This window comes from Neophocaena asiaeorientalis, unplaced genomic scaffold (assembly GCF_003031525.2).
Source record: "Neophocaena asiaeorientalis asiaeorientalis breed wild unplaced genomic scaffold, Neophocaena_asiaeorientalis_V1.1 scaffold870, whole genome shotgun sequence".
Lineage (NCBI taxonomy): Eukaryota > Metazoa > Chordata > Mammalia > Artiodactyla > Phocoenidae > Neophocaena > Neophocaena asiaeorientalis.
The window spans coordinates 335788-349976 of NW_020175184.1; the positions used below are offsets into that span (position 1 = coordinate 335788).

General features: G+C 38.6%; 1 protein-coding gene across 1 annotated transcript in view; it reads right to left on the minus strand.

The window, feature by feature from the left end:
* The window catches only part of RPGR (retinitis pigmentosa GTPase regulator), a 63026-nt gene that overhangs the window by 11715 nt on the left and 37122 nt on the right, over positions 1 to 14189 (minus strand). Inside the window, exons 15-17 of the mRNA XM_024764566.1 lie at positions 5027 to 5170; positions 2930 to 2987; positions 1366 to 1442 (exon numbers count right to left, since the gene is read on the minus strand). Coding sequence (XP_024620334.1) covers positions 1366 to 1442; positions 2930 to 2987; positions 5027 to 5170 — 279 coding nt within the window. The remainder of the gene's footprint in view (positions 1 to 1365; positions 1443 to 2929; positions 2988 to 5026; positions 5171 to 14189) is intronic.

Genomic DNA, 14189 nt, shown 5'->3' on the forward strand with positions numbered 1-14189 from the left:
TCCCAGAGCTTTTTATAACTGAAAAAAGTTTTCACAGGAACACTATGAAGTATACTGGTGGAATATCTGTTAAATGTTCTGTTCTACTAGATGGAGAATCTAAAAAGTTCTTAAACCTTGATGAAATGTTCTAGCGACGCATGTTATAATTCTAAGGAGAATAATAATTCTGAAGTGTCCTTTGAGCCAGGTCACAGACATCTTTTGGGTACGGTAATCCAAACTTATAATTTTATAAAGATAAAAATGGTCATGAAGTAATTTTTAGTAAAAGATAACAATATGGAGATTTGGGCTAAAATAATCTCTGAAATTTCTGAAGTAATTCTGAAAGGAATTTCAGAGTGGCATATACCTACAAAGATGGCAAAAGACAGGCTGTTTACTACCCTAAGGGCGGCTCCTGGTTTTACCTTCATCCTTTCCTCTTTCTTACCCCCTCACATTTTACAATTCATTGTCAACCAAAAATATTTATTGAGCATCTACCATTTACCAGGAACTGTGATAAGTGCTAAGGATACACTAGAAAGTGAAACAGAAAACAGTTTATGTCCCCAAGGAGCTGAAGGCCAGTGGGGAGATACAGACATAAAGTAAATGAATATACAAATGACTGTGTAATTGCGAACTGTGACAAATACTAAGAAGTATGAGAAAAGGGTGCTCTGTGAGAGAATAATAATGGGACATAATAATTTATATAAGTGCTGCTGGTTACAAAAGGCCTCTATGTGGTAATGACATTTAAGCTGACACCTAGGTTGAATAAGAATTAACGAGGCTTTTCATTTTTCTTGTCTTCCATGTTACCTCCTAACACTTCTACCTGGAAATGTGTCCTCAAGATTAAATAAAGTTTTTCTGCAAGTGGAAAGAGTAATTTACTTCCAAGAAGAAGAAATGTATCCATCAGACTTGTAACAACTCCAAAACAGGTACTAGGAGAGACTGGAGTAGCAATGTTGTAATGTTTTCTAAGCACAGTCACCTTTATTTTTTCATTCATCCTATTTCTTGGCTTTGCCTTACTCTCTTCTAGACTCTCAGGATACTATACCCTTATAATTTAAGCAGTAGAGTTCTTTTACATATCTTTTATTGTATGATGAATCAGTATGCATGGGATGATTGAAAGGAACATGCTATTTTTTTTTTGCAGAGCAATCTGAATCATAATCTAAAATCCAATAAGTAAATATGCACGTTAAAAATGTGAAACATCACCTGAAATTCGTCACATGTGCTTGAGTCATCAAAACTCATATTAAGGGAGTTAAATTATGTGGATCACCATATAAAAAGTAGTAGAAGCAATTCAATACTTTAGCCTTAACACTAAAATGAAAAATTCATTTCACTTACCTTCTTTGATTTTTTTGTTGATTTACTATCTTCCAGGATTTCTGAAGAATTGCTCTTTGCACGATCATGCATATTTCCTATGATAGGATATATTTAGAAACATTTTTTCTAACTAATGAGAAAAAGAAAAGTCCTGAGGCTTCAGTGAAACTCTATCAACCATGAATTATGGGGTAATACTAAAGAGTAGTGGACAACTACATATTTCCTGAAAAATTAAGGCAAAAATCTCGGAATGACCTGACCAATGTTGTAAATGTTTAGATGACCAGTACTAAGTATAGCAAACATAACAGTAAATGTTAGGGGAGACTTCTGTAAAATATAAATTACCTTTAAAAAAAATTAACCTCATTGTAGTGAAATTATTTGTACTGAAACGGACATGTCATTTTTTTGGTATTTCAAATTAATCCACATGTTATATAGTTGAATAATGATCTTTAAAGTAGACTCACGCATATGCATCTTCTAATTTTATATTATCAACAACTTAAATCTTACATTTAATTTCTTTTTAACACTTTAGGTTATATGCTAAGAATACTTAGAGATGACAAATATTTTAACATTTTGCTTAAAATATTCTAAAACTTACTACTCTTTTTGCAGAAGTTAGAAGGAAAAATGTATTAAGGGAACTATTCCTTCTTCCGCTTAAGTTCTGATCAGATATCCACTACCACAGAGTTATTTGTAATGACATCGCAGCAAAAGGCCCACTGTGATGTGATGGTGTGGAAACATAATATAGGGGTCATATAGCAAAAGCACCAATGATTTGGGTGTAGAAACTGTAGGTCCCAAGGGCAGTCACGGTCTCCTCTGTTCTGTGGCACCTGTTCTCTGACACCAACAGCAAGGTTTGGGAAAGGACTCCTCTGAAACGCCTGTGGTAAGATCAAAGACTCAGGTCTGGGCTCGGGGGGGAAATAACTGGATGGCCTGCTGTGGCTCTAGACCAGCCTGGACATCAGCGATGGGGTCTGGCAGTGCTCACCAGACATATATATCAAGGTCTGGGACAAAAGCCCAATTTAATAATACTGATTGAAAAAAAAAAGTAGTAAAAAGGCTGTTCTAAACCACTTAACACTGACACATGAGCAGCCATGAAGAAGCTGTGGTGGTGATCAATGAGAACACATAAGCCTGTGTCACATATTTCATAGCTTATTATGAGGGTCATGTGACAATAAAAAGTGTAAAACAGAATACATACGTGTAAGTCATAACTCTTTAGTTAAAGCACATATATGCATAAATATCTGTATGTACATATGAACGTAGTATTCTATATACCTAGCCTTTTTTTTTTTAGCGGTACGTGGGCCTCTCACTGTTGTGGCCTCTCCTGTCGCGGAGCACAGGCTCCGGACACACAGGCTCAGCGGCCATGGCTCACGGGCCCAGCCTCTCCGCGGCATGTGGGATCCTCCCGGACCGGGCCACGAACCCGCGTCCCTTGCATCGGCAGGCGGATTCCCAACCACTGCGCCACCAGGGAAGCCCTGTATCTAGCCTTTTTAAAAGTATGCTTTTGAAGTCAAATGTGCTCACACACCTTTTGGATTTTCACTGTATTCACGAATGGCCCGTTCCTCTCGGTTGGCTTTTGTGTCCTATAAACAATAAAGAAACAATATAATAAAAAACAGACTTGTGCTGAGCTAGAAAACCTAGTCTTGGTTTTAAGCAGGGTTCTAGAGTCAGTCTCTAGCTAACAACATAAACATGTGACAATTACTTCCCTTTGCAGGACTCCTGCCTTAGATGCTGGGTGATTGCTAATGTCTTTCCTAGCTTAAAATTGCACGATTAGGGCTTCCCTGGTGGCACAGTGGTTAAGAATCCACCTGCCAATGCAGGGTACACGGGTTCGAGCCCTGGTCTGGGAGGATCCCACATGCCGTGGAGCAACTAAGCCTGTGCGCCACAACTATTGAGCCTGCGCTCTAGAGCCCGCGAGCCACAGCTACTGAGCCCTCGTGCCACAACTACTGAAGCCCATGTGCCTAGGGCCTGTGCTCTGCAACAAGAGAATCCACTGCAATGAGAAACCCACGCACCACAATGAAGAGTAGCCTCCACTCGCCACAACTAAAGAAAGCCTGTGCAGCAACGAAGACCCAGTTCAGCCATAAATTTAAAAATATATAAATAAATAAATAAAGTTCCCTTAAAAAAAACATCGTATAATTAACAAGAATTGTATATTTAAGAATTCTACTCAAAGAAGATTCAGGAACATTAATTGGTATAAGAATTAGCTCAACATTTTATAATGTCAAATTGGAGTTTAATGAATCCTATGCTAAAGAATTTCAGGGACCACCATAACTGGAACTCATAAATGTTCTTTATAAAACAGAATATTTCCCTCCCTCTTTTTTTTTAACATTTAATATTTAGTTATTTGGTTGTGCTGGGTCTTAGTTGTGGCAGGCAGGCTCCTTAGTTGCGGCATGTGGGCTCCTTAGTTGCGGCTTGCATGTGGGATCTAGTTCCCTGACCAGGGATCGGACCCGGGCCCCCTGCGTTGGGAGCGTGGAGTCTTAACCACCGCACCACCAGGGAAGTTCCATTGTTCCCTCCCTCCGAAAGAAAACAATAACTGCTAGAACATATATTTTCCTCAGTGAGAGGAAGGAGTCTTGGAAAAAGAAGGAAGCAAGGAAGAGAATGACCTCTTTAGCACAATACCATTTTGTAAATTGAAAAAAAATACACACAAAACAACAACACATGTTTTACAATTACACATTCAAATAAAAGGACAAGCATGTTTCAATGGTTGGCTATGTTAGGGAAAAGGGGAATGAGGCTCAAAGGGAATCAATTTAAATAAAGAGAGAAGCACCTCGCACAGACCAGTGATGATAGTGTTTCATCAATGAGAAGGCAGGATTAACTCAGAGCTCTTTGCAAGAGGTCCAAAAAATGAAATGAAAATGAATCAATACAGTATCATTCAGTTTAGGTTTCTGAATTCCATACCTCTGAAATGAATCCAGAGTAGTGCTAGCAAACGAATGATTTCAAACCTACCGTCTCCTAGCAGGGTCACTCTTCTGTCTGCCAAATGGAAGAGATGTTTTTGGCATCCCTAGCTCCACTTTCAGGATGACTTTCTCTTCCTCAGTGAGGCCTCCTCCCATTCCTCCTATGAATACTTTCTTCTATACCACATCTCTGCAGAACTGATCACAACCTCAAACACTGCTGTGAACAACTTTTATTTGTCCATGTACATGTAAATATACACACGTATGTGTGCACATACACATCTCATTTCTGCCACTAGTACTGGGCTGCTAACATTGTAATTTTATCATTTCAAGGACCTGGGGCTGAACTTCTTCATTAATTTCTCAAGAGTGTACTAAACTGGCCCATATCAATTGATTTCCATTCATCTGAAGAACAGAATGCTACCAAGAAATCTGGAAAGAATGCTAGAGAAAAAAGGGTGTCTGATTCATAAATTTGTCAAAGCTTGTCCTAATAGCACATGAACAAAGTTATTCATGGAAATATTTCTGTTCTCCAAGGAAGCTGGAATCTGCCCTCTGCAGAGACCAGGGGACCCATATGCTTTCTCTTGGGCAGGGTCTTGGGATTTAAGCACTTATCATCATACCTTTTCAATGGCTGTCAATACCTTTTTAACTGAGTTGTCGGTTTCACTGTGGTCGTCTGCAGGAACACTTTTATTTTCTCCTGTAGCTTTCTTCTCGCCTTCTAGATATTCCTTAATTTCCTCATGCACGTCTTCTGGCTCATCATCTTCTGAAAATTCGTGATCCTGTGACAAAATTGATGATCAGGGAAGAGTTAAAATTTTCTTCTTTAAAAAACAGAGATTTGATATTGCTGTCGTAAACAATTTATACCATCTCAAAGAACATATAGACTATGAATTCAAATATTAAAGTCAAAGAAATAAAATACTGAATAATCCATGCTGCATATCAAGTTACTATATTACCAAGGATTTCATGCATGTTACTCTATTTTAACATTTCCAATGACTAGGGTTCCCAAAGTTCTTTTTACCACCTATGGTAAGGTTAAAATGGAAAAACAAAATGCTTTCTGGGCTGTCTCAAAAGAATGCTTTTAAATATTAGAGAAGTTAAAAAGCTTTCTATCTACTGTAGCATTATAACATAATCATATGTATATATTACGTTCATTTTCCGAAACATAAGGATTTAAAATCACTTCAGAAGTACAATTCACCAATATTCACAAGAGAGAGGTAATTATAATTACTTACATTCTGGGAAAAGGATAAAGGGACACAGGCACTTTAAATTGTTTGCTCTTGGTTATTTAAAGCAGATGGAAAACCAGACAGAGGGAGAACTTAGTCCATCTGGCTCCTATCAAGCTAATCCAAATTACAAAACAGCCTGTCTATGGATTTGATAGACTGGTAATAAATCATGTAATGCTTATTAAGGCAGAAAATACTAGTTTTACCCTTTATTCTATACTGAGATTTTTTTTTGCCATTTCATATTTTGGGTGGAAAACTGCTTATTTATTATCATTAAGAGACTGGACTCTTTATTGGATATTTTTTCCTATGCTTTTCATTTATGTACTTCACTAAAGGCATAATGACCCCTAAAATAGGTGACACAGTAAGCAATCTGTGCCATTCACTCCCTTGAAGAATGTTTTTACAAAGTTCACCTTAACCATATTTGCCTGAGACCATATATGCCCTTTATATCCCTTCAACGCTGTAACTAGCTTCTCATGGTCACCTTCCTAGTGGCTATTTGGCTAAGGATAAGCCTGACACCCAACAAAATCTTTACTGGGTGGTTTGAAAAGAATGTCTCTAATAATTAACTCACCTTTTTTTCTGGCAAAAATACAAATTGTGAGAGTGCAGGCTAGGGAGAGAACGTGTTTGTATTTCACACCTTAGTAAAACATGTAAGTGGCATCCTCAGGCCAACAGCACTAAGGGTATGGCCTAATAGCATTCCCACTGAGGACAAGCAATCTGCAAGTGAAGCCTTGAGATTTAAGAAAGAGTTTCAGAAGTTACTCCGGGAGGGCTTAACTTAGGTTAATCAAGGTCATGAGGCAGTGCACTCAGGAGGGGAATGTGGGAGAAGGGAACAGGGTACCAGGGTAGAGAGTTACATTAAAGGATGTGCTACATGTTTAGGTTGGGTAGGGTTAACAACAAGGTAGCTACCATTTACCAAGAACTTCTAAAGCTTTCTTTTTCTTCTGCATGATTTCCCCTCTAAGTGACATATCATGGCTAGCCAAATGCACGTTATGGGTAGCTAAAATGATCAGAGATCATTTTACTTTGGAAGGGAACGGGAAGCAAGATTACTAGATTTAAGACTTAGGCCTGATAAACAGATGTATTCATAAATGTACATATATGAAGGCCAACTAGAAAGAACAGAGCTCCCGAGACAGAGAATTTCAGACTCTGCCCACTTATCTCCCAGAGGGAGGGTCAGTGAGCTGTATTCTATCAAAGTCCTCATTACTTGGACAGTTTGGCAAATCTAGGACCTGGGTCAATTCCAGTTGTGCTAGTTTACTAAGGTAGTAATGTAACCATAGGATATCATGCTATTATAAAAAGAAACATGGAGTTATAGCTTATTTTAGAAATAAGCAAAACATCTCTTTTATAATGAACTACAATTTTACTCATTAACTTCATGTAAATCTATATCAACAATAAACTATATCACTTTCTAAAGTTTGAGAAAGCTCTTAGAAAATGGCATCTGCAGTAGAAATCACATCATGACACTTTGCACTTAATTAAGCACATTTAAAATTAATCTACATATATCTGGACAACTACTTTAAGTCACATACAGCACTTACCTTCAAACTGAAATAATTTAGGAGAGATTGGCAGAATACTGTCATTTTATAAAAAGAAAGGATAAAGTTTAAATACATTCTTGTCACCAGAACCACATATAATGTAAAGAGGTAATCTGGAGTGGTCAGTGGAAGTGCATCTGGTGTTAGGACCCCAGCGAAGAAGTGAATGGGCCTGGCTTCCACCAAAGGACCCTTATTTCATTGGTCAGACACAGCATGGGGAGCTGCAGTCTTTGGTCTGGCCCAGGGCAACACTTTTTACATTTCTTATGGGAAATACCAAGAAACCAAATGTTCCCATGAAGTTTCAGTTTGCTTAAGAAACAACTACATTGTATGCTTTAAAAACTAGAGGCTGCTATCAGAAGTCTGCCTAGTGGTCACCCTGGAGGGGGTGGCGGATGGGAAATGGCTGGCAGGGGATTGAAGGGGAGCTTCTAGGGAGCTGAACTGTGCTTTTCCTTGATCTGGATGTTGACTATATGGGTGTGTTCAGTTTGTGGAAAATACATTGAGCTATACATGTATGAGATATATACTTGTCTATGTATTAACGTCAAAAGAATTTTTTTTCAAGTTGACTATAAAGTGTAAAATTTTGTGCTACAATTCTGGATTCATGACATGCCTCAATGTCACACTGGGTAGAAAATGTTTTCCAAACAAGTTAAATAGAGCATAAAACTTCATATCTAAGTCATTGGGTGGAAAGTGTATATTTTAAAATCTCAATTTCAAGATATGTGTTTTTAGGACAAGAAGAGCTAACATGTAAGTTCAAGTTTTAACTACGCTAGACATCACTGAGGCAGGAGTGGAGAGTGGGAAGGGCACTAAATACAAAGAAGACCTAAACACTGTTTTCCAAAGCCTTGCTCTACTACTCTTGGCCTGAGCAAGGTACCTACTTAATGTATTTCAGTCTATCTGTAAAATGGAAAAATGACATTAGCAACACCTACCTAGGAGGGTTTGTATCAAGATGAAAAAGATTGTTTACAGAGAAAATAATATGAGCAAACAATAAGTACTTGTATATAAATATAAGTGATTTTATAAAGGCCATTCTATAAAAAGAATCCCAAGTATGCACTGAGGACTGTCAAAAAACAAGAAGCTTGGATGCTTTTTGCCATGTCCCAGATCTTATCAATAGAAAATAGTTCACTTAAAATGTACACTTCTTTGCTCTACCTTCTCATACACATCCCTTTATTCTCTGCCAGGTGCCCGGTAGCTAGAGCAAGCGAGGGAAGAAGGCGGACGCCTGTCAGGAGCAGCCCCTGGATGGCAGGGAAGTGGGAGGTGGCCTCAGCTGGGCTACTGGCCAGTGTTGCCACAGGGCAAGATATTCCTAGACCCTCAGGTTTTCCAAGAGAAGTCCGGAAAAATATTTTTTCAATGTAAAATCTCCTGGTATTTCAATGTTGGCATCTGATTCAAATGTTTAAAAAATCACTATGTATACCAAACAAAATAAGTCTGCAGGCCAGACTGCACCCATGGGCTGCCAGTTGTGACTTCCAATTCTTCACTTCTTAATGACACTACTTTATAATCTCTAAACTTTCCCTTCTTTCTGTGTGCCAGTCCCTTACTTCATTCCTAATCCTGTATTTTTATCACCAAATATATTACAGTTTGACTCTGATAAGTGGCCTGCAAAAATGAATGTAGTGCTCAGGGTACAGAACATCTTGCTGGTTCACAGTTTTATTCTTGTTTTCAGTTTTACTCTATTATTTTCCCCCTCCTTTTCTTAGATGATTTATCTTCCTCTTTATCTTAAACAAATGCATGATCCATGATTACACTTTATGTGTGAATTATTTTTTAACTATGTGATAAAAACATTAGGATACAGAGGGAAATCTGTGGTCCGGTGACAGCACTAACATCTAAATTTAGGCTAACCATGTGAGTACCATCAGCCTTTCGTCGTGGTTCAAATGTTGAGGGGCAGTATTTGACCCATGTATGGTGTGTAATGATAGTTTCACTCTACCCCATATTTAAGGGTTATCATTATCCACTTCATTTCCATGGATCTACCTCCATAAGCTAATTTTTGGGGGGTTGCTACGCTGTATTTAAACGAAAGTAAGGTTTACAGGCACATGAAACTAAGTTAAACTCATGCACATCAGCCAGTGACTTGGAGATTCATGAGGGGAGCACTGTGCCTGACTTGGTATGATCAGAGAGGATAATTAGAGTGATGCAGGTTAGCATTTGCTGAGTACCCCTAACATGTTCTATGTGTTAACTAACGTAAATATCAAAAGACCCCCCCCCCTTTACTAGGGGGATATAAGACTCAGAAAGGTTAAAAAAAAAAAAACTTTCCAGATGTCCACACAGCTAATCAGTGAAGGGCTGGGTTTGGAACTCAGCCCTACTGGACTACAGAGCCCATGCTCTGAACCAACTCTGCCCAAATAATCTGCAGACCATAATGGCTGCCCTCAGAGTTGTTTCCTCACCACCCCGCCCCACCCACTGATATTTAAAGCATTGCATACTCCTCTTTTTCGTTGATAAGCTCACTTCAGCAATACCCTATTCTTATGTAACCATTGTATATAAGAACAGCAAATAAAAATTTAGAATTTTTCCCCCCAGAGCAGCAAAGTCTCTGGAACATACATCTCCTTCCTAAATTGAGAAATATGCCAGTAGAGCTCTTTGATATTTATTTCTCAAAACCTAGTTCTGATTCTATGTCTCTGAAAAGCGGACTTCCTGGACTTCACTCTTTGATGTCAACGTGGGCCCTGCCCCAGATCCTCTCTGCAGCCCTCCACTGCTCCTTCTTCCTTGGTTTTGGGGGCCCCTCTGTTTCTTAGAAAGTGTTTTTACCCTTCCTCCTTCTCAGGCTTCCCTTTTTCAACCTCCCCTTACCTACTGATGTTTCCCTGAATTCTCTTCAGTTCTCTTTTCACAATATGAATGTTGCCTCTCATTCAAATCCACAGTTTTAACTACATTTATAAGCTGCTGATACTCAGCATCTTCCCTGAGCTCCAAACCCAAATGTGTATCTGCCTGCTGAACATCTCCTGGATCAACAAGCCCCCAAGCAGTCTCCTCAATCTGCCCCTACTCCTCAGTTCTCAGTCTCCGTGAATGGCACTCTTTCTTCCCAATTTTCCAAGCCAGAAATAAGAAAAGCTTGGACTTTACCGCCCTCCAAGCTCCATATCCTTACTAAGCTCTCCAATTCTATCCACAAATCTCTCTCAGTAATACAGGTCTGCAACTCTCCATCCCACTGTCCTAGTCCAGCCCCTCTTCAGTCTCTGCCTGGTCTACTGTAACTGCCTTCTGACTGACCCTGGTCCTGTTCCCTTCTAATCCACCCTCCATATTGCTGCCAGAATGACGCTACAAAAGCCCAAGTGTGATCATCTTACTCTTTTTTAACATCTTTTACAAACACGGAAGCTCTTGTGCCCCTCTATCCAGGTCAAAGGATACTCTAGGCTGCAGTCACACGGAAACACTCTCCTGGCTTCCGTCAGCCTGGCTCTCATCACCCTGCCCCCTCTTTGCCTGGATAGGTTTTACTTTTCATGACTCAGTTCAAGTTTCACCAGCACTCCCGGAAGCCCTTTCCTTGTTTTTCCCAGTGGCAGCTGAAGTGCCACCCCTGAAGCACTCTACCATGCTGGTAAATTTTCCGGTCAGCCTGTAGAAACAGCCAAGAGTTCCTTGAGATCAGGAGCCATATCTTACAAAAAGCACTTTCTTCTTATTAACTAAGGGATTTAATGGAGGAAAGCCATAGATTTGTTTCCAAATCATATTTTTATCTTTGGGCAGTCTTGGCTAATAACATGGAGGTGTCAAGAAATATAAGGGCACTGTTAAGCAACAGTTAAGGCAGAGTCATAGGAACTCTTTTTACCTGGTGTTCTTTCACGAAATCTATACCTACCTAACATCCCTGATAGGTCAGAGGAGCACAGGAAGTTGTGCTCCTGCAGCCCTCACTGCTTGAGATCCACCTGATTCGGGATAGCTTCTGTTCTCTTTTTGGTGCTTGGTACATAAATATTTGTTGACTGAATAATATGTACCAACCATAAGTTATGTGTCAGGTACTGGGCATATAATATCACATTTAACTTTCACAATGGAAAGAATGAAGGAAGGAATTACAGCACCTTTCTCCGAGGTAGCATTTTATTTTTAATCTACATGTATACAGAAAACTTATTTCTATAGTGAAATAATAGAAAACATTTCAATTGCACTCACCTGGAGTGCTGCTGGTCAGCAGCAGCAGATGTTTCTGCGGTACTTCTTTGTAGCTTACCTTATTTTTCTGCCAGAGTCCTCAATTGAAACTGTAATTCAATGGAGTCTACATACACAACTCACACTTGCCTCAAAAATGGTGACTGATAAACTACAGTAAAAGCATGATCAACCAGCAGATGGGGACAATAAAGGAGGAACTAGTTATTCCAATCTACTTAACCAACTATTAATTTGGGTCTGAAAATGACTAGGCCGGTGCTCTTTTGACCAGAGTACCAGGCATGCATGAATTACTGCTTCTAAAAGAGCACAAAGATTTTTGGGGGCCAGGGAAATGTGAAGAAATGGGTAAGAAATGCTGTTTACAATTGGTTATCTAAACTGGTTCAAATTCTGAGATGCACATATTTTAAGAACATCATTTCAGTATTGCTGGCTAATTATCTCTTCAGTGGAAGATGAATGCTCATACCTTTAACTTGAGTTTAAGAGTTTCTCATCTCCTTGGAGGTTTTTCCTTTATGAACTCCACTTCTGTCATCCATCTTATTTAATCTTAAGTCTACTTCTAATATAACCACGTTTTGCACCAGATTTAACAACACAGCACATACATTTTAATCGAAGTATTAATTCAATTCTACTAACACTAATGAATGTGGTAGAATTTGCTAGAATACTGCAATGCCAAATCCGTATATTTGGTTAGTCAGTGGAAGCTACCAGAGAGCCTTGCAGCTAAGACAAAATTTATAACTACTCCTAGGAATTTCTTCACTTCCTATCCTAGTCTTTTTCCTCATATTCTTTCTCACTCATGAAAAATCAAATGTGCAAAGAATTCAACTACACAAAATTCATAGGATGTTTACCATCACAATCCTCCTCGATAAAAGTAAGTATAAGAAATTCCTCATGTCTAAGATATAGAAAGGACTGGGGAAGGAAAGCTATGAATAAACAATAATGAAACAAACTAGCTGTACTACATACAATGGAATTACTCTAGTGGAAATCTAGCCTCTCTAAAATTCAATATCTAATATTAGTTTCTCTTTTCACAGACAACTACTGACTGTATACATTTAATTTTTATTTTACTTGAAACATTCTGACAAACAGCAAACAGAGAATTACAGAAGAGTGAATGAAGAATACATTGAAGGTAAGTAATAGACACTGGGAATGGCAGTACTGGGAATGAAGGTCTGACAGTACAGTGAAAGCTCAGAAATGATAGGAGTTTAGAAGCACAGAATTACGGAAGACAAAAGACATTAAAGGTGTCATAATTTTTTAAGAGTAAAGAACATTTCACGGAAAACTAGATTAATTGTAAAGTATAATTTTTTTTCCTTAAAAAATTTTCTTATGCAAATAACAAACACGTTAGAATGAAAGAACCTAAGAGTTACAAGGGGCTAACAGTTATCATATCATCTAATCCATTCTATTTTACAGATAAGGAAACTGAAGCCCAAAGAGTAGCTTTGCTTGGCAATAAATACTTAAAGTTTTTCACACTTTTACAATATACGTTCATCCCCATTTCATTAGATATTCTGTCATTTACCAAACAGTAACTAAAAGAGACATTAGAGTCTAAGCTCTGAACCCAGCTGTCACTTTGTAGATTGCTGCAAAAAGGACACATAAAAGGTAAAAAGACAGCACTACTTTTTTTAAAAATGTGAATTCCTCATTTTAGCTTTAGAATACCACCCATTCTTATAAAATTATTCTATACGGTAGGGAAACTGTAATCATAGACTGAAAAAACTATGCTACCATACTTATAAGAAATTAGACGTTTTTATAACCCTTAAAGATCTGTGCCATTTTTAAAGGGACTTACTTGTATACACAAAATACTTTTACAATATACTCGTTTCCTAAAACTGTCTTTAATGAGGAATAATAATATTAATTATATACTATGATCTTTTGATATTTTCTACTTATATATTTATAATTCAGGGGAAAATACACCAAAATATTAGTTTAAGAGAAACCAAAATTTACCAGTGCCTCAAGTTATCTTTATCAGTTTCTACTGTACCACAGGTAAGGTAACCATGACATAAAATCAATATAACAGAATGAGTGCCTATCCTTCATAATGTGTTCAAGTTGTTTGGCTGGACATAATCAGGTCCAATTTAAAGTTTGTTACTTCAATTCCAAATAATGTGGTAATACATTATTCCAAAATGTTTTGGAACCTGGTGGCCCATTTTCTGAGAATTGTTTTGACTGCACTGGCATTTTGAACCTCTGTACTTCATGCTCTTTCCCCTTTCCTTCCCTGTTAGTAATAAACTTTTCTGGATATGTTTTATCTTTGTCATATTTCACAGATCCTCTCATCTTGCTCCCTTTGCTGGATTCTCTTCCTCCACCCTGCCTTCCCTGCCTTCCACTTTCTTCATTGCCTCTCTCCTGGTACTTTCCCTCCTCTTCCTCATCATCCTCCTCTTCTTCCTTCTCCCCTTCTTTCTTGCTGTTTTCTTCCTCTTTCCTCTCCCTCGCTGCCCCCTCCTTCTTTTCCCTTTCCTTGACTTCCCCCTCTCCCTCTTCCTCTCCTTCCCCCTCCTCCCCCTCTCCATCTTCCTCTTCTCCTCCTTCTTCCCCCTCCTCTTCTCCCTCCCCCTCTGCTTCCTGCCCCTCCCCCTCCTCCCCTC